The sequence below is a fragment of the Delphinapterus leucas genome, chromosome 11 (assembly GCF_059928025.1).
Source record: "Delphinapterus leucas isolate spDelLeu-1000000601 "Yukka" chromosome 11, BTC_Dleu_Yukka2, whole genome shotgun sequence".
Taxonomy (NCBI): Eukaryota; Metazoa; Chordata; class Mammalia; order Artiodactyla; family Monodontidae; genus Delphinapterus; species Delphinapterus leucas.
This window is the reverse complement of record NC_143139.1, coordinates 77,246,571-77,274,289: the sequence shown is the minus strand read 5'-3', so window position 1 is coordinate 77,274,289 and position 27,719 is coordinate 77,246,571. Positions and strand designations below refer to the sequence as shown.

General features: G+C 37.2%; 1 protein-coding gene and 1 long non-coding RNA gene across 10 annotated transcripts in view; one reads left to right on the top strand and one right to left on the bottom strand.

Annotated features, from left to right (window-relative positions):
- The window catches only part of LOC149748058 (uncharacterized), a 43,982-nt gene extending 23,054 nt beyond the window's left edge, over positions 1-20,928 (top strand). The window contains exons 3-4 of the long non-coding RNA XR_016395028.1: positions 14,047-14,189; positions 18,699-20,928. This is a non-coding gene — a long non-coding RNA (uncharacterized LOC149748058). The remainder of the gene's footprint in view (positions 1-14,046; positions 14,190-18,698) is intronic.
- VEZT (vezatin, adherens junctions transmembrane protein) overlaps positions 162-27,719 on the bottom strand; it is a 96,161-nt gene continuing 68,603 nt past the window's right edge. For 3 of the 9 annotated variants that reach the window (XM_089921141.1, XM_089921144.1, XM_089921142.1), the window contains exon 13: positions 163-24,683. In XM_089921141.1, coding sequence (XP_089777267.1) covers positions 24,169-24,683 — 515 coding nt within the window. In that variant the 3' untranslated portion in view covers positions 163-24,168. Of the gene's footprint in view, positions 26,665-27,719 lie in introns of all 9 variants that reach the window. The other 6 variants (XM_022562378.2, XM_022562379.3, XM_089921140.1 and 3 more) reach the window with 4 other exon arrangements.

Genomic DNA, 27,719 nt, shown 5'->3' with positions numbered 1-27,719 from the left:
GAGGCTCATCTCACACTAAAACTCCTTCATTCCTTCCTTCCCCCAAATATTTACTGAGTGCCTACTATGCGCCAAACACTATCCTTGATAGCAGGGATACAGTCATTAAAAAAGACAAAAATTCCCTGTTCTTCTGGAGCATACATTCTAGTAGAGCAAGAGACAATAACAAACATTATGTTGGGGAGTGATCAATGCTCTCGTAAAAATAAAGTAAGACGGGCTTCCCTGGTGGCGCAGTGGTTGAGAGTCCGCCTGCCGATGCAGGGGACATGGGTTCGTGCCCCGGTCCAGGAAGACCCCACATGCCGCGAAGCGGCTGGGCCCATGAGCCCTGGCCGCTGAGCCTGTGCGTCGGAGCCTGTGCTCCGCGGCGGGAGAGGCCACAACAGTGAGAGGTCCGCGTACCGCAAAAAATAAAAAAATAAAGTAAGATAAGGAAAAAGAGGGATAGCGAGAAAGAATGGCAGCAGAAAAGGGTGACCCCAGGTTGCTGCTTAAAAAGTCCTGTGTTTTGTTTTAGTGTTTCCTGCAAGAATTAGTTCCTTCCCTCCTTCCTTTTTACACTCATGTCATTAGAGTGAAAAATCATAAGCCCTCATAAGTTCTTAAAAGAAAAAGGATCCCTTCCCCAGTGCCACCTTCAAAAAAATGCCAAGAAGGATAGGATATAGTCAGAGATCAAGGTTAAGAGTCATGAAAATTATTTTTGCTAAAGAAGATGAAAATTGATTTGCATGCAGAGCTATACAAATAGCACACCAACTAGAAACCTGTTTGGTTCAGCCAGCACATGTTCCTGAATAAATTATTTTGCACCAAAGCTCAAAGGCATTCTAACTTTCTGAATTGCTAAATGTACTTTCTAATCACAATTATACTGAATAGCAATAAAGAGGTAGTGACCTTGAAAGAAACTGATATTCTTCCTTCTAGTTTTGTACTTTATTTAATAGGCATTAAGGCCTGTATTTGGTTTCTTAATCAATTAAGGATCTTTGGTTCCAAGCAAAAGAAACCAACTAACTTAAATGCAGGAGTGGTTTTGAAGGATTAGGGCAATTCACAGAGTCAAAGTCAGACTTCATCAGGTCCTTAATAAGACCCCAGCTCATTAAGAAGACCCAAGGAGAGAGGGGAGCCAGGGGAGCCCCAAGAATCTCTGCAGCAGATACTCTGGACCTTCTTTCCAGTGCACTGCTACCGGATGGCATCAGCTTTCAGTGCCATCCATCTCAGTATGTTGTCACTCTGTATGCAGCCCATGAGAGATGAAGTCTGATTGGCCTAACTTATATCACATGTCCAATAACATGCAAAGTGTTATTGAAAATCATATATGTAGCCATGAGCTCTAGTTTTGAAAAGGTCTTAATATGTACATATCTAAATTCCATAGTGGAAAAGCATAGTTGTTGGGAGTTCAATGATTTTGAAAATTTGCTTCCTTTCTATAATGCATCTAACTGGGAAGGCTGGGTGACCCTTCCATCAGGACTCTTACTGGGTAAAGCGTTGAGAATGAAACTGCTCTTTGTGCTTCTAAGTAAATTACCTTTTCACCACTTTTCCCTGCCTGATAACACAGAGACTGGCTAGGAGAATCAAGGAAGGGAGAAGTGGGGCAAACAATATACTTGAAAGCTAAACAACAGCTTCAGTCTTCACACCTTACCAGTAAAAGTTGGGCCACTGAGGCATAACTACTTACAGCTATTGTTATGGGCTTCTACTTCTCCTTTAAGGAAAAAAATTATTGCATAGAGTTTAAGAAAAGAATTAGACAGTCTGAAGAAAACCAACTAATAATTAGGCAGTTATAAATAATGGAATTTTTTCCTTCCAGTTTTATTGATATAACTGACATACAGCACTGTTTAAGGTGTGCAGCATAATGAATTGACTTAGATACATCATGAAATGATTATCACAATAAGTTTAGTGAACATCCATCATCTCATATAGATACAAAGTTAAAGAAATAGAAAAAAAATTTTTCCGTGTGATGAGAACACAGGATTTACTCTTAATTTTCATATACAACATACAGCAGTGTCAGTTACATTTATCATGTATATTACATCCCTAGTACTTATAACTGGAAGTTTGTACTTTTTGACTGTCTTCATCCAATTCCTCCTCCCCTCACTGCCTCCCCCACCCCCATGTCTGGTAACCACAAATCTGATCTCTTTTTCTATGAGTTTGTTTGTTTGTTTTTGAAGTATAATTGACCTACAACACTATATTAGTTCCTGCCATACAATGTATTCAATATTTCCATACATTTCAAAATGATCCCCAAGATAAGTCTAGTTGCAATATGTAACCATTCAAAGATATTACATATTGACTATATTTCCCACATTGTACATTTCATCCCCATGACTCATTTATTTTGCAACTGGAAGTTTGTGCCTCTTAATCTCCCTCACCTATTTCAATCCTTCTCCCCCACCCCTCCCTTCTGACAACCACCTGTTGGTTCTCTGTGTCTGTAATTCTATTTTGTTATGTTTGTTCATTTGTTTTGTTTTTTTAGATGCCACATATAAGTGAAATCATACATTATTTGTCCTTCTCTGACTTATTTCACTCAGCATAATACTCTCTAGGTCCATCCATGTTGTCACAAATGGCAAGATTTTATTTTTTTATGGCTGAGTAATATTCCGTTGTGTATATATACCACATCTTCTTATCCATTCATCTCTTGATGGGCATTTAGGTTTCTTCCATATCTTGGCTTTTGTAAATAATGCTGCAATGAACATAGGGGTGCATGTATCTTTTTGAATTAGTGTTTTCATTTTCTGTGGATAAACAGCTAGGAGTGGAATTGCTGGATCATATGGTAATTCTATTTTTAATTTTTTGAAGAATCTCCATGCTCTTTTCCATGGTGGCTGCACTAATTTACATTCCCATCATCAGTGCACTAGGGTTCCCTTGTCTCCACATCCTGGCTAACACTGGTTATTTGTTGCTTTTTTGATGATGGCCACTCTGATAGGTGTGAGGTGATGTCTCACTGTGGTTTTGATTTGCATTTCCTTGATGAATAGTGATGTTGAGCATCTTTTCATGTGTCTGTTGGCCATCTGCAGGCTTTCTTTGGAAAAATGTCTCTTCAGATACTCTGCCCATTTTAAAATTGGGTTGGTTTTTTTTTTTTATGTTGACTTGTATGAGTTCTTTGTATATTTTAGATATTAACCCCTTATTATATATATATTGTTTACAAATATCTTCTCCCATTCAGTAGGTGGCCTTTTCATTTTGTTGATAATTTCCCTTGCTGTACAAAAGCTTTTTAGTTTGATGTAGTCCCACTTATTTATTTTTGCTTTTGTTTCCCTTGCTTGAGGAGATATATCCAAAAAATACTAAGACCGATGTCAAAGAGCTTACCACTTATGTTTTCTTCTAGTTTTCTGATTTCAGGTCTTTAATCCATTTTGAATTTATTTTTGTGCATGGTATGAGAGAGTAGTCCAGTTTGATTCTTTTGCATGTAGCTGTCCAGTTTTCTGAACATCATTTACTGAAGAGGCTGTCTTTTCCCCATTGTATATTCTTGCCTCTTTTGTCGTAGATTAATTTCCCATAGAAGTGTGGGTTTATTTCTAGGCTCGCTATTCTGTTACATCTTTGTGCCAGTACCATACTGTTTTTTTAAAATTGAAGTACAGTTGATTTACAATGTTGTGTTACTTTCTGGTGTACAGCAAAGTGATTCAGTTATATATTCTTGAATATAGTTCCTTGTGCTATATAGTAGCACTAAATTTTTTTTTTTTTTTTTTGGCGGTACGTGGGCCTCTCACTGTTGTGGCCTCTCCCGTTGCAGAGCACAGGTTCCGGACACGCAGGCTCAGCGGCCATGGCTCACGGGCCCAGCCGCTCCGCGGCATGTGGGATCTTTCCGGACCAGGGCACGAACCCGTGTCCCCTGCATCGGCAGGCGGACTCTCAACCACTGCGCCACCAGGGAAGCCCAGCACTAAATTTTTTATTGTTTTCTTTTCAAGTCTAGAACCTCCTTAAGACATGGCTCTGAAATCTTTAGTGTTCACTCTAAGTATGTGAATCTGGTACAGTGAAAACCAACAAAATACCTCGAAGCAGTTGGTTTGGGCATATCTGGTTTGACTCTAAGGAATTAGAATAAAGATTCTTCCTGATTAGGAGGCTCATTCTATAAAGCTGCATTCAGAAATTCTCCTAGGACTATATTTCAAGTCAGGAGGGCATGATTATCAATACTAGTGACCAAACTTACTAGTAAGAAACAGATTTTGTAATACTGAACCTTAGGGGAAAGTCGTGATGTCAGAAGGGGATGGATAATCACAGATAGAAGGGAAATGAAACTTCTCTCTTAATGTGGATAAAATTTATAACTTTCTTCACCAAATCCTACCAGCCTGACTTGGATGTGGAGGCAATCAATTACTCCACTGTCCCATTTCTAGGTTCTAATTTTCGAGGACTATTTGAGGAGCTTTCATATCTTCTACCTGCATCCCTAAGAAAATACTTTTCTTATAAAAAATTCTGTGAGCAAAACCAGTATCTACCAAGGAAGTGTGAAAATCTGGTTGAGATTGATGTCACAATAGTTATTTTAAAATCAGAAATTCCCAACACACTGCTATTTTTTTTATCATTTCCTGGAAGACTGTAATGGTTCTGGGCTTTAAGAGCTAACCTAGTTTAGTAGCCTTTTTTTTTTTAATGAAGCAGAATAGTGATTACATTTTTATATTTGATGAAATGAGAGCATAAGCTTTGGGGTCAAAAACTTGAGTTTGAATCCCAGATCTAACACTTCTTTTTGTGGCTTGCCTCAGTTTCTTCATCTGTAAACTGGGGAGAAAATCACCACCTCAACTATTGGGATGTCGTGAGGATTAACTGAGTTAGCATACCAATGGGACCTGGATTTAATGGCTAGATTTAATAGAAGTAAATGCAATCTTTACCTGTTGCTCACAGGGTTGATGTGAGAATGTGTGTTCAAATAAGAAAATGTATACAAAAACTTGGTAAACCAAAAAGTATTGTGTATGTTATTATTATTTTGAGGTGTAGGAGTTACACATGTGAGTGTGGAGCTCAGTCTTTAAGAGTGATTAGTAATGGTGATAGAGGAAGTGGTGGTGGGGATGGTGTGTGTGTGTGTGTGTGTGTGTGTGTTTGTGTGTGTGTGTAGAAGTGAAGGGTTTAATGGGTTCTGTGTTGAGCCCTTGGTCTATTTTTTTTTTTTAGTATTACCTGAACCACAGCCTTTCCCACTCTCTTTGCCTTATCTTTTCCTGGGTCAATAGTCCTCAAACCTGGCTGTCCACCCATGGAGCTCTTTAGGAAACACAAGTCTCAACCCCTAGAGATTCTCATCCAGTAGATCGTGTGGACCCTGAGTATCTTTATATTATTATTATTATTGAGGTATAGTTGATGTACAATATTATATGTTTCAGGTGTACAACATAGTGATTCACAATTTTTAAAGGTTATATTCCATTTATAGTTACTATAAAATATTGGCTATATCCCCTGTGTTGCACAATATATCCTTGTAGTTTATTTATTTTATAATAGTAGTTTGTATCTCTTAATCTTTGCTCCCCCCCCCATTCCCTCTCCCCACTGGTAACCACTAGTTTGTTCTCTATATCTGTGAGTCTGTTCCTTTTTTGTTATACTCACTAGTTTGTTTTATTCTGAGTATTTTCTTTTTCTTTTGGCCACACCATGTGGCTTGTGGGATCTTAGTTCCGCAACCTGAGCCCTCGGCAGTGAAAGTGCCAAGTCCTAACCACTGAACCGCCGGGGAATTACCTGAGTTTCTATTTTTTAATAGACCATGGAGTGACTTTTACATACAACCAGGGTTAAGAGTCGGCTGTGTCACTTGGCCTCTAGGAAGAGTAGCTCACCTCAGGTCTGTTTTCTCTTCCATCGACACTTGCTCTTGGTACTCTCACCTTGGCCTGTGGCTTTAAAGGCCCTGTCATTAATATCCCCACGTGCAATGTTTTCCTTGAAGTCCAGGTTCCTCTTAATTCCAACTCACTATTCATATTTCCCTCAGATGTTTGATAACTAGGCATCTTGACTCAATTTTCCCAAATAGAACTCTATTTCCCCCCCAAATCTGCTCCTCCCCTATCTTCTTCATTTCAGGAAGTGGTCCTAACCCACTTTATTCAGAGCAAAAATACTGAAATAAATCTTTACTTCTCTCTTTTCATACCCTACTTGCAATCCATCTGCCAATCCTGTAGCTTCTTCCTTCCTAACAAATGCAGAATCCAAGTATTTGTTCCATCTCACCACCTCGGCATCATCCTGTTTGATTTGTCTGCTTCTGCTCTTGTCCTGCCTACTGTCCGTCCTCTACATAGTGACCAGAGTAATTAATCTTTATAAAACCTAAATCAGATTACAGCACTCTTTTGCTCGGAACCCTCTAATGGGTACTCAACACATTTGAAATGAAACCCCAGATCCTTTCTATGGACCACAAGGCGTCATGTAACCTGGCCCCTGTTGCCTCTCTTGTGCTCGCCCACTCAGCTCCTGCCGCTCTAGCATCCTTGTCATTCCCCTTCAGCGCCGTTACACGTTGTGCTCTCTTTGCTGGTTGTTCTCCATATAGTTGCATGGTTTATTCTCTCACATAATCACATTTCTAGACAAATGCCACCCTCTCAGTGGCCTTCCCTTTCTGCTCTATTTTCCACTCTCCATTCCTTACCCTGTGTGGTTCATAGTACTCATCACTACTTGATATCTTATGCATCTACTGGTTTATTATCTGGTCTCCCCACTGAGGGCAGGGACTTTGTCCTTTTTATTCATTCCTGCATTCCAGTGCCTAGGAGAATGCCTAGAAAAATAGAAGACTGCAATAAATATTTTTTGACTGGGTGAATGAATACTCAACAATCCTTCCAACAGGAATGCCAAACCCATTTTTACTTTGCTTTGTCTCTTTCACTTATCAACCAAGTCTTTGTCTCAGCCTTTGGCAAGGCCCCAGACTTTTCTACAAGGCAGGAATTTCCCAACAAAACGATGAATATTTGAGACCCAAAGGAAAAGAATATCTGCTGAGAATCATACCGTTTCACATAACTAATTCCGTGAATTCTGGCAACAATCCTATGAGCTATTGCTGTTTCCATTTTACATATGAAGAAACTGAGCCTTCAAGGAGATCACACAGCTAAGGGGTGGAGCTAAGGTTTGAACCCAGGCATCTTGACTAATAGTTCAAAATGGGCAACAGGAAGTGTCTGTTAGCAGCGTTGGGATATAATGCATGGGTATGTAGGGTGGGAAATTGTCTCCTCATTATTCTTCTGTAAATGAGACTTTTTAGAATTCCCAGGAGAGAGTACTTTGGAGTTCTCTACTTATGCTCCTAACACATATCCTTTTTCCAGTCTCCACTTAACTGAAAGGGTTGCTGTCTGGAAGCATCTTGGGATATTTCATTAAAGTTAAGTGGTAAGTGCTTTAGAGGGCCGTTAAAAACTTTTTGCTTTCAATTCAATATTTGGTCACCACAAGGCTAATATATTTAGTTTGAGAGAGCAAATCAGGGACTGTTTGCCTGGCTTGAGTTGTTTGGAAAAGTCTTTCAATTCCACTCAGTTAAGTTCCTGGAACAAAGGTATAACTGGTGTAGCTTAAACATTTAACCTCTCACCATAGTCAACCAAATAAAACTGAACAGACTAGATCCCACAACTAGGTAATAAGAATATCTTTTCAGTTTACAAAGTGCTCTTGCAAAAAGATTCTCACATCAACTTCACGAGTAATGAGGAATTTAAACATTGAGGACAGTGGTGTCAGAGAGACTGTCTAAAGAAATTAGATTAACAGCTTTAATATGTGAGTGAACAATGCACAGAGAAATTAATTGCCTATTTAATTGACTTCTTTTAGGAATCCTGTGATTAAACTAAATGCAGAATGAGGGGATTATGCTGCTTGAAAGGGTAATTAGGATTTCTGTGTGTGTGTGTGTGTGTGTGTGTGTGTACGTGTATGTCCTTGTATGTGGTGACCCATGCAGAAAAACAAGAGAAAACTGACAAAATACATAGAACAAACATCTAATTTGACATCAAAGAGCCTTTTTGGAGAAGCTAGTCTATTATTTTTTCTTGCTAAGAGTCTTGGGCTCTTGGGCTAGATATTTAACTTATTTGAGAGCCACTTTCCTCATTTATAAAATGGGAATATTTATCTCAGTGTGATTATTGTATCTGGTACAAAGAGGACCAGTCAATAAATGTGTATTGAATTAAAAATTCTATTTGTTACCATCCATCATTAACAAACAAAATATTGTACAGTCATAGTTCATTTGGATTTCCTTGAAAAGTTATTCAAGTATTTTTTTTAAAAAAATATTTATTTATTTTTGGCTGTGTTGGGTCTTCGTTTCTGTGCTAGGGCTTTCTCTAGTTGCGGCAAGCGGGGGCCGCTCTTCATCACGGTGCGTGGGCCTCTCACTATCGCGGCCTCTCTTGTTGCGGAGCACAGGCTCCAGACGTGCAGGCTCAGTAGTTGTGGCTCACGGGCCCAGTTGCTCCGCGGCATGTGGGATCTTCCCAGACCAGGGCTTGAACCCGTGTCCCCTGCATTGGCAGGCAGATTCTCAGCCACTGCGCCACCAGGGAAGCCCTCAAGTATTCTTTATAGAATTTATTCTTATTATGTTTTGAAAATGTATTCATTCCTAAGGTATCCTGGGATATGTAATAAATCAAAAAGAAATATAAACTTTAAAAAAAGAATAAGAGAAGCCACACAACAAGGTACAAACCAGACTAAATAAATGTGACTTAACATCCTGCCCTGAAATGCAGCTCATAAGGGTGAGATTGATCAGGCCTGGACAGTTAACTTCGCTGAAAACATCTTTGCTTTGGTAGCTGTAGGAACTCAGTGGGAACCCCATGTTCTGTTTACTGAACTGCAGATGAAATCCCCAAACAAACTTCTGCAATGCACTCACAGCTCAGTTAAATGAATTCTCATGTCTACAACCCAAACAAAGTGAACAAAAAGGTCCATTGATCTAGTCAATGGTAATATTTTAAGCACTTGCTTTTTACAGCAACAGCTGAGGATGAGTTAAGTTGGTGAACATCACAAGCATGAGGAATGCAGTGGGCTCAGGAAGCAGACCTCAAGACACTCACCACTAAAAATCAGGAAAAAACTTTCCGATAGAATACAACAGCAGTGGGACTTCCCTGGCGGTCCCGTGGTTAAGACTTCACCTTCCAATGCAGGGGGTGCAGGTTTGATCCCTGGTCAGGGAGCTAAAATCCCACATGCCTCTAGGCCAAAAAACCAAAACATAAAACAGAAGCAATATTGTAACAAGTTCAATAAAGACTTTAAAAATGGTCCACATCAAAAGGAAAAAAGAATGCAACAGCAGCCCAATTGTCATAAGCATTTCACATGTATTAATCTTATTACCATTACAAACCTGTAAGCCAATTATCTGTGAAATAAGAATACCGCACTTCACAAGACCTGGCATGCAGGCAGAACTACTGAACGCTAGAACCTTAGAACAAGGAGTTAGAGTAGAACGATTTATTATGGCAATGATAATTAATGACTTACCATCATGCTTACTCTTCACTTAAACTTGTCGTTGACCTTGTAAAGTAGGAATGATTGTCCTCCACGAGTGAGGGAACTGGAACTCCGGAAGTGAGCACAGGCATCACATGGTAGGAGACCAGGGACTTGAACCTAGTTGTTCTGACTCCAAATCGAGTCAGATTTGTACCTCAGCAAACCCCCATAGGTTCAATCTCGTTTTGGAACACCATAAGTGCTGAAACAGCAGGAAACCTGGCCCTGGACCCAAAAAGGGCCTAACAGTTTTTTTCCATCCAGTATAATTTGGCATCTGTCACTCCACTGTCTTACCTTGTTGGTATCAAGTCGAAGTTTGTGTGATCTTATTTGACATCTCTGCATCATTTTGCACTGTTGATCATGCTCTTCTTGAGACTATCTACGCCTGTGGCTTCCATGTCACATGATCTATTTCTATCCCTCTGACCCAGGTATTTTGTACTAAGCTTAGCCTGAATACTAGCTAATATTTATTGAGTGCTTCTTACGTGGCAAGTATTGTCCCAATCTCTTTACATGTATTCACATGTATTAATTTATTTAATCCTCATAATAATCCTATGAACCAGGTGTTATTATTGACTTTCTTGAAAAGAGAAGGAAACTTAACAACAAAAGAAAAAATAGGATTTTTCCTACATCAAAATTAAAGATGTCTGTGTGTCAAAGGACACTATCAAGAGAGTGAAAACACTACTCACGGAAGGGGAAAACTATTTGCAAAGTATATATCTGATAAAGGATTAATACCCAGACTATATAAAGAACTCCTAAAACTCAACAAGAAAATAAACAAATAGCCCAATTGAAAAATGGGCAGGGACTTCCCTGGTGGCGCAGAGCTTAAGAATCCACCTGCCAATGCAGGGGACACGGGTTTGAGCCCTGGTCCGGGAAGATCCCACATGCTGCGGAGCAACTAAACCCGTGTGCCACAGCTACTGAGCCTCTGCTCTAGAGCCCTGGAGCCACAACTACTGAGCCCACTTGCCTAGAGCCCGTGCTCCACAACAAGAGAAGCCACTGCAATGAGAAGACCGCGCACCACAACAAACAGTAGCCCCTGCTCGCCACAACAAAAGAAAGCCCGCGCACAGCAACAAAGACCCAACACAGCCAAAAATAAATAATAAATTAATTAAAAAAAAAAATGGGCAAAGGACTTGAGCAGACATTTCTCCAAAGAAGATATACAAATGGCCTTATCTTTCTTGATCTTTTAGCAGCATTTGACATGTTAACCACTGCCTCTGTTATAAAATACTTTCTTCATTCAGCCTCAGGACACCACTCCTATGTCCCTGACTGCTTTAAGTCTTCTTTGCAGTTTCCTTTTTTCTTTTTTTAAATATTTAGCTCTTTACATTCTGATTATTTTATGTGTATATATACATTCTTTTTTTTGGGGGGGGGCTGCGTTGGTCTTCGTTGCTGTGCGGGGGCTACTCTTTGCTGCGGTGCACGGGCTTCTCCTTGCAGTAGCTTCTTTTGTTGCGGAGCATGGGCTCTAGGCCTGTGGGATCGGTAGTTGTGGTTCACCGGCTCTAGAGCGCAGGCTCAGTAGCTGTGGGGCACGGGCTTAGTTGCTCTGCGGCATGTGGGACCCTCCCGGACCAGGGCTCAAACCCCTGTCCCCTGAATTGGCAGGCGGATTCTTAACCACTGCATCACCAGGGAAGTCCTGCAGTTTCCTTTGTGTCTCGATTTCCAACTTCAGATGCCCCAAGGATCTCAGTGCTCTGACTCCATCCTCTGACCTATGTTCACACTTTAACCACCACCCTAAATGCTGACATCTCCTGGTCTGCTCCTAAACTTAGACTCATATATCTAATTGCCTGTTCAGCATTTCCACCTAAAGATTAATAAGTATTTCATATTTAGCCTATCCAAAACCAGCTCAATTTCTACCCAAACCTCACTTGGCTGCCCCATCTCAATAAATGACAACTCTGTTCTTCCAGTTGCTCAGGCCAAACACCTTAGAATCCTCTAGACCTCCCCTTTCTTATACTGCACATTCATTATATCAGCAAGTCCTGTTGGCTCTACCTTCAACATATATCCAGAATTTGATCACCCATCACTACCTTCACCACCACCACCCGTCATCCCTCACACAGATCACTGCAATAGCCAACAGGTCTCCCTTCTCCCCATCCCTGTCAGACGTCCACATAGAAGAATGCTTTTTAAACTTAGTAACTCTAAAAATCTTAAGTTATGTCACTCCACTGCTTAAAAACCTCCAGTTGCTTCCTAACTCAAAGTAAAAGCCTTATTCATTCCATAGGCCCTCCTTGACTGGCCAGCCCCTTTCTCACGGGGCTTCAGCCACACTTGTCTCTTTGCTTCTGTTCCTGCCTCAAGGCCCTCTCACTTACTGCTTTTGTAATACTCTTCTACTTGTGGGGCTGGTTCCCTCACTCCCTCATACCTGACTGCCCTATATAAAAAGCACTCTGCATCCTCCATATCCCTTACTTGGCTTCATTTTCTGTACAGCTGACCCACCCAATATATTAAGTTGTCTGACTCTCCTCTCTAGTGTTCAATGAGGGCAGAAGCTTTGTTTTGTTCACCGCTGTCTTCAGCACTAAGACCAGTGCCTGGCATGCAGCACACACTCAAACTAAAAGGCCATTATAGCTTTGGCTAGTTTAAAAAAGAAAAAGAAAAAAAAAAAGAGAGAGATTGGGAGGGTGTGCAACTTACAGGGTTTTAATTAATATATATTATGTGATAGATGAAAATTATTCAAAGCATAGGGCCCATGGGGAAAATAGCATCGGGGTCTTTAGTTGACAAAATGCTGAGAACCTCTGGATTATTTATTCCAGGTTTTGAAGGTAACTGAAACTCAATTTCAACATGATTTCAGTAAGAAAACATTTTGAATTTTGGTACTGTGTCAGGTCATATCCTGGCTTCAGGACATATACAAACTTAAGGGTTTTTTTTCTAGCCTAACATTTTTCTGTATTTTGACCAACTTATTTCTGCAAGAACAGAAGATTGCAGTCTTGTCTCCTTTTCTCTAGCCTCCAGCTTTCACCTAAGAGGTGATGGCTTATATGAATGAATATAAACCCAAAATAACAACAACAACCTGTACATTTGCAACTTATCAGTTTCTTAAATTACACTTTTTTCCCGTATTATACAAGTGTTTCACATTTATCCTGGTGAAAAAGCTGGCTAAAAGTCACCCTTATGTTACTGTTCAAGAGATTATCACTGTTAAATTCTTCAGGTCTTACAAAATATTCACATATATAATATACTGTACATAGTAATTTGGCTATCAGGCGAGGTAAGTAGCTTCATGGCTAATAGCTTCATGGGTGCTAAAGAATAAAGTGTTTTAGATCACGGAACCACACCAAACTCCATTTCGGCCAGCATTGGCTATAGATAGTCCTAGATATGAAACGAGAGATTCTTTTGTTGCTGAAATGAAGAAAAACAAGAAAATTCTCTTCCCAGAGAAAACCTTGCAATAGGACATCCCTTCATGATTTAAAGATTATGTTATCTAAGGGGAAAGAAAGAATATGTTATCAGAGAGAACAACTGTTCCTTTTGAATTCTTAGACTCCCCTGTTAAATACTTGTATTGGATTGCTTTAAAAAATAAGGTATACTTAGTCCTTAGCAGATTCTGTTCTGTGCTGGACCAGCTACATTGTTTTAAAACTATTTACTATCTCCCTCCCCTGCCACTTCTTCTTAACCTTTCTAATCTCTAAAAGTTGATTAATTTCAAGATGCTCACCTGCGCATAAATATAAGCTCTCTTGTACCCTGGAACAAAATGTCAGATTTGGCTTTACATTTATTAAGAAACAGACAATCTTGAGAATTTACTACTAGAAGAGGATTTTAGAGGTCTAGTCCAATTCATAAATCACAACTGTTAGGTTTTTTTCTTACTCAGGAAACTGTGGCTCATTACAGTTAAGTGATTTGCCTGAGACTTAGAGAAGTAGTTTTGCCCATAAGCCAACTCTACTGACTTCCAAATTCAGGGCTCTGTACTTTATCTTACAGGTTAACTGTAAAATGAAAAGTATCCACAAGTAGCTTATCATAATGATGAACAGATGTGGTGTCTTTTTAGAATTGGTTGGGATACTGGGACTGCCACTCCATGTGTATGACTATCAGTGACAAAATTACTGAGCCTGTTTCTTTATCTTCAAACAACATATTCAAGTTCCAGGATCATGTTTATTACCTAATATTACTTCGCATATAAAAATAAACATTTTCTCGTAGGGACACGCTTAAGATCTTACTTCAAACAAATAGGACTACTTTTCATATGGTCAGATTCTGAAAGTGTTTTGTTAATTTTTACAGATGCACATTCGGGGAAAATTACTATTTGCCAACTTTATTTTCCATGGTTATAGCACATCTGCTAAGGACCTTCAAAAGCAAATTGTGAAGACAACGAGGGATTATAATATGGGATATTTCCTACCCAGTGACTTCAGAATCCGGTAGAGTAACCATATACTATCTACCTTATCTCACAAATTCCAGACAAGGGCCAAATTTCAAGAACTGCCTTTATGAATATTTATTCCTTGCCTCAAATCTTTTCTGCAAAGAGGTAGCTTTTTAATTTAAAAGTTCAGTTTGAAGAAGGCCACTTTCTCTTTAACCAGCATTCAGTCTGCAGAGCTACTGTGGAATTACCACAAATGTTCCCAAGACTATAGCTAAGCTTAGGAAAGTTAAAAACAATCATTCATTCATTACATAGGACAAGTATGATCCATTGGACGTTAACTCCCTTCTTAGTTCAGTATGTCCTTTCTGTCAGGGAGGCCATATAAGTCAACAAATACAACAGGATTAGAATGTATCCAGTGGCTGACAGTCACTGAGAATGGTTAACATGGAGCTTTTAGACTTAATCTGCTGTTTTCACTCTGATAAAATATTTAATACAATGTGAGGCACCTGAATGACCAAACAAAACTTAAGACTAATGAATCCAAGGCCTTCCTAGACAACTGCTGTCTTTTGTGGGTATATTAATAAATTCTCAAAAAATACAATAGAAAAATAGAGACAGAAGAAGGAAGAGAAAAAGAAATTTTATCTTTTGGCTAATTCATGCTGCAAACACCAGAGTAAAAAAAGTACAAAATATAAAGAAGTACAGATTTTATTGGAGACTTCTTAAGCTTAGAAGGAACAACAATAATACAGATATGTACAAACCTACTGTTGGGTTTTGGTAAAATCTTTTAAAACAGTTGACAAAAATTCAATATAATTAAATACATAAAGTTATTAAAGAAATTACTGTGTTAAAAAAAGTTATACTCTCAAGTCTTCAATTAAGGTTGGAAATGTACAGTTTTACTACATAAGTAGTCAAAAGGTAAAAATTAAAACATATCTGAAAGAATATTTTTAAATTATATTTAAAAAATACAGCTTAACACTCCAAAAGTATCTAAAGTGAAGGCAGACTTTAGAAACTTACTATCTAAATATTCCTAAACTCTGTTGGACAGTACACAAATTCCTGTTTTCAGTGTTCATATGTAACAATGTTAAAAGCGAGTACAAAGGCCCTCCCCTAACTGAGAATACTTATTCTACATAAACCTAAGGTGGCCTCTGTCAAGAAATACAGTTAACTATGCTCACAGATTAGTGCACTCATACAAGAATGCCGATGACAGAACTTTCTCATGTTTGGGTAAATACAAAATGTCATAAATTCTGGCAGAAGCTGAATATAAGGCTCACTTATTTAATTCTATATAGTTCATTAGAGAAAAAATAAATGAGAAGACTTGAGGCATAAATTAAGAGTGAATTTACAAGATAATAAAAAGCATTTAAATCATTTAGCTTTAAAAAGAATCAAAATCCAAAATCATTAGATCCAAAGTCTACTGTTTTACTAAAATATATGTATATATATATATAGTAACATGTACAGTGTTTCGATTTATGCAAACAGGAAAACATTGTGCAAAAAGAAAAACACTGAGAAGCTTAAACATAATAAGATTTAAAAGGCAAAAATAATAGAATCTGTGGGATGAAGCATCTACATAATACATGTAGTAGAGAACTAATCCCAGGGTTGAGTTCTTCAGAATGAGCTTCAACAGGCCCACAGTCCTATTTTAAAGGATTCCTCATTGACCCAATTTTTCTGGTGTGACAAGGCTTGGAAGGAACAGCACAGTTTCAGCTCCTGTCATGTGTAGAGTCCCTGATTAGTCTGCAATTATTTCTAACATGGTCTAAACCTACTGAAATGCCAGTATTACCAAAAGTATACATTTTCATTGTGTATAATAAATAACCTTTGGATTTGGGGGGTCTTTTCAATGCCTTCTCAGAAATCTTGTCCTCCAAATTAAACATGTTATGTGACTACAGCGATGACACAGTTACGATGTTAGACTATTTGATTAATCAACTAGGTCAGAATATTTTTAAAATCCAGAGCAGCAGGGAATGAAAAAAAGGAAACCTGCTAAAAACCTTACAAAATACTTTTGTAAAATGTGAAGTATCAACCATTTCCACTCTATCATCCTAGATTTTCATCAACCACAGCAGATTCTAAAATGTAGCCTACAACGAGTCTAACAAGGGACAGTGTGTCTACAAATAATGCTAAGGTTCTTCCCAGATCTGAACCTCAAAAAGCAAGCTGGGGCTTCCCTGGTGGCACAGTGGTTGAGAGTCCACCTGCCGATGCAGGGGACACAGGTTCGTACCCCGGTCTGGGAAGATCCCACATGCCGCGGAGTGGCTGGGCCCGTGAGCCATGGCCGCTGAGCCTGCACGTCCGGAGCCTGTGCTCCGCAACGGGAGAGGCCACAACAGTGAGAGGCCCGCGTACCACAAAAAAAAAAAAAAAAAAAAAAAAAAGCAAGCTGAAGGCAATGTGGTAGATTCAGTAACAGATTAAAAGAAAAAGGCATTAGATTCCAGAAACAAGAGTTTAAATCACTTATCAGTGCAGCCAGAAAGCAAACACTAATACCTTTTAGAAACGATGAAAAATTAGTTAAATGAGACTGATAATAATATTGTTGAGTAGAAAGCCTTTGAGCAAAACAAAAACCATTAATTTGGGGGAGAATTTGTTTTGGTGGCTAAGTCGTTTAACCTAAAAATAGAGACCTGATAATTAAGAACAATTCTTCTCACTGGCAATTAATAATAACCATATTACATACCACATTCCCATTGTGATAAATTACTATAATGTCAAAGTCTGGTAAGACTTTATCTTGTCCATTGTCATCCCTTTATTTTAGAAGGATTAACCAACCAATTCTTGCTAACGTGTAGGCACACATACAAAAAAAAGTGAACGCAGGATGTCTCGTCAGCCTCAGGTTATCTTCCGTCTTCATACTCTTGACGTTCCAGGAATGATGCGCGAGTTTAGGTTGGTTCTAGGATAGGCCCAGGGGCCTGGTTTGATCTGGGATCCCTGGGACCATACCTAGAACAAACCCAAACAAAACCAAACTCCTTGGGAGTGCTTTCAGCTCAGGCAGACTTCTGGGCTTTTCACTCATATGGACCTCCAGGGCTGTACCAGAACCATAAGCCAGTCTTTAAGGGATGGGAATAACATATCTGGAGCTTTCTGTACATTGCCAGATGCTAGTACTGTGCCTGAGTGAGCATTACTTAAGTCATGGTATGAATAGAAGGTACAGGTTGGTGAAATAAAAGTGCAGAAAATACTTTGATTTAAAAATGGAGCTAATGCAGATTGACTTGGGAGGGGAAAAAGTATATGTAACTTCTCAGGAAATATTATGAAAGAATAAACTTGTAAAAGACATGTTTTAGTTTTTAAAAATATGTTCAATGATAAAATAATCTGTAGGTAGCCAACCTTTAAGAAATGCTACAAAGTGAAAAATGTTAAGTCCAAAATAGTAAAATTATCCCTTAGCTTGAGAAACTCTTAAAATATGAGAGGAAAAATATATTTGTACAATATCTCAGAGAATATACTCACTTTTTAAAATAGTGTATTCCGAAGCATACACAACTTAAATACTGTCCTACTGCAGTAACATGTTTGATATATGCCAAATGAAATTCAGTAAATAGGGATGAGGCAAACTAATTTAATTGCTAACAGGTTAAAATATATTAAAATTTACAGCATTTAAAACACTATCATATGTATTTTAATTTATCACACATTTTAGGATATCCATAAAATCAACTCCTTATTCACGCTAAACTTTTATATGTGTGAATTCTGGAATCAATTCATCCTTCTTTTTGGTTTATAGCAATTACACTAAGTAGAATCATTTTCCTCTCACAACTATACTCAAAGAGAATTTTTCTCCTGTACCACCAAGCCAAGTTTGGCCTCATAGCTATTTTGTAATAGCAGCCTCAACTCAAGAAACTGGTTTGGATCATCTATTTTTTGATGAATACTATATCATAATTCCCTTCTAGTAGCATGAATAACTGAAAGCTGACTTTGAGGCATGGCCATAAAATAAGTAGATTGATTCTCTAACTACCCTGTAATTAGATGGAAGGATGAATCAACATATGGTTACTAAAACACAATCAGCCTGTTGGTAAAACCACGTTGTTCAATGCTAATCCCAGACAAATATCCCTTTCTAGACATTTGTATTTTGCTTGCAATCATTATAACATGCAAATTTAATGTTTATTTTTCACGAGAAAAATCATCATGCTTGATTAATTAACACATTAAATTATCATTTAAACATGCAAAATATAGAATGACAGTGGGAATTTAGTCATTCAAGTATCTGTCAATATCATTAGATCTAACACAGTAACATTTGGCCAGCTTTTAATACACATTTAATTGAATGAAAATAAAGATATTGTCTTAAGAACCTGCATAATCAAAGAATAAATTCTTTGTGTATAACTGTCTACAGTCTAAAAACCTTATTACTTCTCAGTTCTCTATGGTATCAATAATGAAAAGTTTCCTTATTTTCCAGGGCTCAACCTACTTCATGTTTTGGAAATGAAGATACAGGTCTCTAAAAACAAAACCAACATAACAAAAACAACCCAGCCAAAGAAATTCTTAGCAGCATGTGGCATCCAACTCAAATAGAAAGTACTATAGAAAATGCTAACTTGAGTGGACTGGTTTTAATTGGAGCCGAAAAATTAGAGTGAAATACATAGAAGGTAAAGTATGGAAACAAAATGGTTCCTTTTGTACACTAACAGCTCTCCTATTTTGAGAACAGGAATCTAATCTAGTACACTTATTTTAAAGATAGCAATGAAATAGGTAGTAATAGATGTCACAAAATCCACACACTTAAGTATAATCCAGTTTTTCAGGTCTTCACTGAGTCAGTTTACTCTTACTTTGTATTTATACATTCTGCTAGCTGTATTAGTCACCTGGTTTCCAAAACTGAAGCAGACTAGAAGAAGCATTATGAAGGTGGAGAAAGTCTATTGCTACAGGCACACTGCAGTGAGCACTAATATGAATTAGAGGAATCAGAACTATTAGAAAACAAAGAAAACAGAAAAGGTACAGCAGAATGGAGTTATTTAGTAAAGGGGCATATAGCTCTCAGTGCCTAATTAGTCTATTACAGTAAAACTATTGTTAGTAACAATCATTTTGACATCTAATTTATTTCATATATTGTTTGAGAAGACAGCAATACATAGTAAGTTTTAAAAACACTTCCATCAGGGCCTTCCCTGGCGGTCCAGTGGTTAAGACTCTGCACTTCCACTGCAGGGGGTACGGGTTTGATCCCTGTTCAGGGAACCAAGATCCTTCAGAAATTATTTCAAAATGTTTAAATGCTTAAAGAGGTTTAAGCTCCATAGAAAACTGGGATATCTAGAATGACTCATTCCCCAAATATTCAGTTAGGCAGTTCTTACTAAATTAGCCAGGCATGTTTAGTCTCAAACCAATTAGTTCTAGAACATAAATCTTGGTGAACACAGTTGAAGTCCATTTATAGTGCTCTAAGTTTTAACTCTGCATACTATACTAGAACATTTAACAAGAACAGAATATTTAACGTTTCCCTAAAATATACACAATGATTTATATAAAGATGATAGTCAAATTTTCTTTTATAGCTGAATTCATTAATGTAAAGTCCTAGAAACATCACCATATAAAAACTGAATTAATACTTTAAATGTATGGCAATCACATATTCAAACAGGTATTTTTAGCAAATTCTTAGTAAAGAACTAAGAGGCAAACAAAAGTATGCTAAGCAGACAAACAGATACCACAAAGTCCATGCACTTTACTGACAGAAAAGCCCCTTAAGCTTTGTTCAGTCTACTTACTCTTATTTTAGACACAATTCTAGCAAGCTTGGCAATCTGGTTTCTCAGTCCACAGCAGATTAGAAGCAGCAAATTAGGGCCTAGTGCGGAAGGCAGGCACACAAAACAGCAGCAAAAAGTGACAGTTGATTAAAGGGAAGATAGAGAAACCGTGAAAAACAGACATAACTCAAAAAGCATAGCAATACAAGGTCATGTAGTAAAGGGGCATTATATATCTCAGTAGCCCCTAAGTGAATTTCTGTTTATCATCCCATGATAGGAAGTAATGTTCTTAAAGATGACAAAGAAAACACGGACAAGTATAAAGTATATTTTAGAATATTTCTTATAAAACTGCTTAAAAAAAATTAACGATTAAACTGATTTGCTTCAGTTAACTGAAAAATTAACTTATGCAAGTTAGTCACCTGTCAATGATGACAAAAATGAATTGTTACTGTACTTAGGATATTTTCCCCCCATATTTTCTCTTCTAAAATATTTGTAGCTTCATTTTGTAATTTTGTGTGATTTGCATAGATATGTCTTATAACTAGAATTGGAAGAATAAATCAACCTCTGTGTTTTCTCTGGTTATCATTCACGGCATATCCACTTTAGTTCAAATAATGAGTTAAACCACAGCATTATGGTATTTAGTTCTTGTTTTGTTTGGATACAGAAACAATATACTATGATTAAACCAAACCCATTGAACTTTTCTTCCCACATGATTTCTAATAATTTATCAAAATATTTTATATTACTGATGATGTGTAAGTAAAAGTCAGTCACCAGAGTGAAATGACCTCTAGGGTTTACTTTTGATGAACACTCCGTTGACTTATAATTTTGTGAAACGTATCAGAATTTGATTCTTTCTATACTTTAACATTAAAAGCTTTACTGTTTTTATTATGTGAATCAGAATATTACTATTTATTTTTCAAGAAAATTGAGTTTAAAATTTTTTAACCTATTTTACTAACATATTTACTAAGTAGTTACTAATATAACCAGATCTTGTTTTCCAGCCTCAAAAGTTTTGTTTCCTTTTTAACTATTGCTGAGAAGTCAGAAGTTGCAAACATCATTTAGCAATTCAGAGAATTTGGGTTTTGCTGGAAAAACTCCCCATGATATTATTACATCAGCTGCACTCAAAGCTTTTAAATGATGGTTCTGGAACTTAGACCTAGATCTATCCTTCTGTATTAAACCCTTAAACCCATATTCTTAAATTTCCTTAGTAATTTGCCTTAAATGTGTTTCTCCTGACTTGCTTGTCTTCAACTTCAGAAATCAAACTTGAGTCAATGCATCAGTTCCTAATGAAATATATTCACAAGTTGTTAAGTACAATTAATTTTAATGAGGTCTTAACTTATGAAGTCAGATAAAAACAGACAACTTGTGAAAATAAGCAGCAGACTGCAAATCAAAGACCAGCAAGAATCTCGCCCTAGATAGGCCAGATATGTAGACTTTTACTGAAAGCTGGGGGAAAAAAAGGCGGGGGGGTGGGATTTAAGATATGATAACTGTCACCAGATCATTTACTGCCATGACTTTCCTAACAGTAAGCAAAGGGCAAAAATCTTGTCTTCAGGAGTGATCTAAATGCCTCTTTTCATATATTCTTACCTTAAGTATCTAAATGCCTCTTTTCATATATTCTTACCTTAAGTACTAGTTTTAAAATAAACAATGGAAACGTTCATATTAAAAGCTGTTAGGATATTACTCCTTACAAGAATTATTCTGTCAAAATACCACTGTTAAATTTGGAAAGCACAATTACAAATTTTCCCCACAAAATATTTTCCCCAGAGGGCTTCTTTTGGACATAGGGTGGCAGCTATTAAAACCAGTCACAAGCCTGATAAGAAAAAGTGAAATATTATTTGAAAAGTAACAAGAATATCTAGTTATATTACATGGACTTATTTATTTCCTAAGGTATTCACGGCAAGAAGAATAAAAGTCCTAGACAGAAGTTCTTAGATTTTACCGAGTATAAACATCAGCTAGGTCTCATTTCAAAATGACCAACTAAGAATAATTGGGAGTATGGCCCCATATCTGTATTAAAAAAATAAGACCTACAATTTATTCTAATGCAGGTGGCCCCATGAAAAAAACAGAAAAACAACGACTTTTAGACTATTGTAAGAGAAAATTAGGAATTTTCACAGGGAAGATAATATTTTATCTCGGAAATATTCTAAAAGATGACAAATTTTGAAAACTACATAAAAAGAACATTCAATTAAAATTCCAAGATCCTTATTTCATGGTTTCAGTAAGTAGAATTTTCATGGAACTAAGTAACAACCAGTGAATAAAACATCAGACTGGAAGGTTAGGAATTTCTGATTAAAATTAGTCTTTCAATATTAAAAAGTATCACCTTAGAAAGCATTAAATAAAACTGATATAATACTATGAAGATATTTTCCCCAAGCTGGTATAATAAAAATCATATATAATAAAAGAATTAAAAATTATTAAACTCTAATTCTTCTTATATAAGGTTACAGATTAAGAGAAAGATTACCAAGTTTTTCCATAATTCTTCTAAATTCAAGGAAAAAAGGAGTCTGGCAAACTAAGCAATTTAAAATGAAAATAAACTTTAAGCATTGTTATGTAAGAATATAATAGTCAGTTACAACACAAGATTTTTTCTTGAAATTTAGCTAACTATCTAAGTGGTAAACTAGGCCCACCCTAAGATATTGCTCCTAAGAGCTTAATTATGGGTTAAGTCCTAGAATATTTCGCAACAGGCAGAATCACTTATAGTACAAAGGATCACTACTATTCATATAAAACATAACCAAGTTTTTCCTTGGGATAAAAAATAAATTTCCTTAGATTATTGAAAAAAAATCCCCTTTGGTATATGAAAATTTACTCACTTGAAGTGCTAAGTTACAGGAATTCAAAAGTGTTTTTTAACTCCAAATGCATACTAGATTCACAACTTCCTTTCTAGGACAGCAGCATGAATTGAGTTTTTCCTACATTTTCCTCAAATAACGTCTATAAACTATGTCACTGCATAGGAGCTATAGGTATTAAAAAACAATATACTCATGGAAATATCACTCTTTGAAACTGTAATCACAACACAAAACAGATGAGATTGGACGATTTGGAAAGCAACCCCTTTTAAGAGGTAGTTTGTAAATAAAGTATTAAGGAGACAAGGATGCTTTCCAGGAAGCCGACAGGATGTTTCCAGAATCTTATTAAGGTGGAGAGGTGTACAGCTTCAGGCTAGAAATCAGCAGCATGGTGACCTGCTTGTGTTAATGGCACCCATTATCTCTAGGCAAACTGATAAAAGGAACGTTTTTTGCAAAGTTGAGGATGAGGCCTCAGACTATAGGGATCCCACTTTGATATCATCTCTTTTCTTTGCAACAAGAACAGAAAAAGATAAACACACAAAACTGAAAGGGTAATTCTTAAAAAGGAACAATGTGTTTTTTTAAAAGATCATTTAGAAATCTTAAAATTAACCACTGAATACACATACGAACAAGGAAACATAAGACACGTTATAAGCCAAGTAATTCTGAAACTACATTTTAGTTCCAAACCCCAGTACACATCAATTGCATGAATTCAATTTTTTTTTTATTCAGAACGTGTATCTTTGTTTTAAGACTGGTATAAACAAAAATAAAATACAAACAACTTGTTACTGACATGATAGCTGCAGTCATTAACTGCAAGAATACAGTAAAAAGGAGCCATACTAAATGTTAATATTCTTGCAACAGAATTACCCCAGTCATTTTATGGTAGTAAATTCTGGCAAGAAATGATAAATTCATTTGTTATTAAAGATACTTAAAGAATTTCCAAGATCAATCAGTTGTGCTGAAAATAAAATAGCAGTTTATTCAAAAGAGCCCTTACCTTTCTCTTATTTTCCTAAAAGATCTGCCATTTACAGGTAAACTACTATTTTCAGATTAGCTGTTCAAACCAGGGTCCTTCCTGTAAATTCACATCTTAGCTTTAAATATAGTAAACTTACACTCATTTTCCCTTTCCAGTGGAATATCTAGTCTTGAAGTTAAAACACTTTCACAAAAAAGAACAATTTAAAATCCTTAATGGAAATCTTGGTTCTTACTTTTCTTCTACCTCATTTTCATTTTCTTGCATTATTTGTTCTTCTTCCTCATCACCAAAAGTCTGTTCCTGCATGGTAGTAAAGGAGAGAGATCTAGCAGCCACTTCTGCAGCGAGGCCAGCAGTGAAGGTAAAATCCGGTGACAGCTGTAGCTGTGCCAGCCTCTGCTTGATGGAGGGCTGCAATGAGGCCCCGTGGGTTGGGTGGGCAGGGGCCAGGCCACCTGCATCAGCCTGCTGGGACTCATCTTCGCTCTCACATTGGTAATACATTCTTTCTTCAGCTCCTTGGAGGAAGACTTCATTTGCAGAATTGTCTTTATTTTTACCATCTAGAGGGTATTCACATAAATACTCAGTCCTATTACTTATTTCATTGTCGGTTGTAGAGGGTTTATTATTTTCCTCTTCAGTATCATTTTTACAAACTTTCCCCATATCTGAATCCACTGATGGTTCTGAATTACTTATGGGTTCCACTGGGTCTACAGGACACAAGGATTTCAACACAGCTTCAAAGGAAAAAAACAAAGAAAGAAAGAAAGAAAGAAAGAAAAGAAAGAAAGGAAGAAAGAAAGAAAATAACTAAAAACCCAGCAATGATTTAAACTTTAATTTAAACTCCCAGTAGTTTTTTCTTATAAAGAACAATAAATAAATAAAAGCTAAATAAAACTTGCCAGTAAATCAATGTATATTTATAAAACCAGAGAACTTTATGAGATAAAATGCCTAAGATATGAAATGAGATGGAGTTTTGATGAATATTTTACAACACCTCACATATCTCTTATTCAAAATATTAAAGCAGTGGTTCTCAAGGTGTGGCCCTTGAACCAATAGCATCAGTCAGCATCACCTAGGAATTTGGTAGAAATTAAATTCTTCGGCTCCATCCCACACCTACTGAACTGGAAACTGAGTGAGGACTGGCTATGTTTTACAAGCCCTCCACTGGATTCTGATGCACACTAAAGTTTGAGAACCACTGTACTAAAGAATAAGCAGCATGGTTTTCACTAGTAGTATGTCAGATCAAACACCTAAGAGTAATCCAGGTAATCATCCTATCATCAACACATATATATTTACAAGTTAAAACAGCATGGGAAAAAAAATGCAACATACAATTCAACTCACTTGCCAACCACCTAACAAGACCCTGATGAAAATAAAGGCAAAACTTGTATACATTTTGTAATGCCACAGAAAAATATAAAATTAAATAAAACCGGCATTCCAGATCAACTACTGTACAGCGTAATACATAAATATTATATCCATACGGCAGAAGTTGTCCTTTCAAGGGAAATGAAGTTTTATTTAGCCCCTCTTGATGTTAGTAGGCAGTGGGTTGCTTGCTAGGCAGTCTCTCCTCCCATTATGAGGGGTTAGTACAATACAATATGTTATGAAGCATGACGGAAGAAAGAAAAAGCACGTCTTGAAGATCTGGCGTTTATTTAAAAAATAATTTTGTAAAACATGTCCATTTCCAAGAAACAGGTCCCTAAGCTGCAGTAACTCCACTAGAGAAGCAGCAACAACAGAAAAAAATGGCCACAGCAGGTTCCAGTGTAGAATTTCCCTCTCTAATTCCATTCGGACTTTACCCCTGTAGGCAGAGACGAAAACAACTCTGGAAGATGTACTGAAATTTTTCATGGGCAAAGCATTTTAAGGTTTCAGCTTTTTATTTATTTTCACAAACTAAATTAGCATTATTGCCTTTTCAAATGTAAACTATGGAAAACACATACCTGAAAAAGAGATACATTTCTCTCATCATTATATCTTTACCCATACTGTCAAGAAGATAATTTTAAAGCCACATGAAGAAAATACTAAACAATAAAAAAGGATATAAGTTCACATACAATGTTATTTTCAGATTTCATGTACAGTGTTAGTCTATAAATCTGCTAATTCTTAAAGAATGCAACATATATTAGAAGTTGATTGATATTCCTGATTATTGTTAATTAAATGGGGGCAGGTAATCTGTATAATGCATCAACTGACTAGTGTGTTAACTGTGTTAGAATATAAACCTTCAGGAGTATGGGGATTTTTGTCTCTCGATCTATGTGCTAGGGATACAGCAGTAAACAGTATCTTAATATCTACTTGTTGAGTGAGTAATTTACTAAATGAATACTGTGGGGGATAATAAAGCCCCTATTTAAGACCAATTTAATTACAGAAACAAAAAAAAATTGAACGCATAGGAAACAACAGTGTCTAAAATATAATACTCTTAATCTCTGATTTATGTAGGCCATAAATATATGGACAAGCAAGTTTCAGGAACTCTGTTTTTACCGCTGCTTCTGGGAAGTTCTTCATCTACTACATGCTTTGCTGCTCAAGATGTCCTTTCATTTCACTAGAGTGCCCCCAGGTGTGAGGGTCCGTAGTGGTGGGAGAGGTGGTAGGACTGGAGCAGTAAGAGGGGGACTCATGGAGGAGAGACTGGTGGAGAGGACAGCATTCCTGGTAAAGGGATCACCATATATGTTTTTCATTAATAAAAACAGCAACCATCATCTAATTAGATAGATATAAGTAGAGGAAGATATCTATACTAGAAATAGTGGGGAATATAACTGGATGATGAACTCATGATGGAGAGGCTCGAAACCAGGAAAAGGAGTTTAGATTCAATACAATTAGAAAGGGGGAACCACCATAGGTTTTTAAGATAGAGAGCTATTATCAGTGTGCTGTTTGAGAAAAATCTAAGTAGCTTTCAAGGATAGATATAAGCTATCCTAAAAACTTAGAAGCTATCTTCTAAGAATAGCTTAGAAGAAAAAGGTATTGAAAATGCAAGTCAACTAAGAGGCTATCACAATATATGACCATAATCTTATGAGGACCTGGGCCACAAAGGGGGCCAATGGGAAGAAAGAAGGATAAAATCAAGAACTGGGGGTTTCCCTGGTGGCGCAGTGGCTAAGAATCTGCCTGCCAATGCAGGGGACATGGGTTCGAGCCCTGGTCTGGGAATATCCCACATGCCACGGTGCAGCTAAGCCTGTGTGCCACAACTACTGAGCCTGTGCTCTGCAGCCCGTGAGCCCCAACTACTGAAGTCCGTGCACCTAGAGCCCGTGCTCTGCAACAACAGAAGCCACTGCAATGAGAAGTCCGTGCACCGCAACGAAGAGTAGCCCCTGCTCACCGCGACTAGAGAAAGCCTGCACATGGCAACGAAGATCCAACACAGCCAAAAATGAATAAATTAAAAAAAAAAATCAAGAAGTGTACATCTGGACAAGGGAGGATGGTAGGGCTCCTAAGAGAAGAAAAGAGAACGAGGAGGAACCTTCCAGGGTATAGGTAATCTATATACTTCTAATGAAAAAGAGAAAAGGAAGAGAAGGCAGTTGAGTCTGAGGCTCCACATACTCTAAAATGGAAGGGAAGTCCCACTCTACCTTCTTAGAAATCCATAGGAATTAATTCCTGAATTACGAATTAGCTAGTTTGATATTGTCAAGTACTAAGCTTCCCTTCTTTCCCTCTCCTGCCTCCCACGAAGTTCG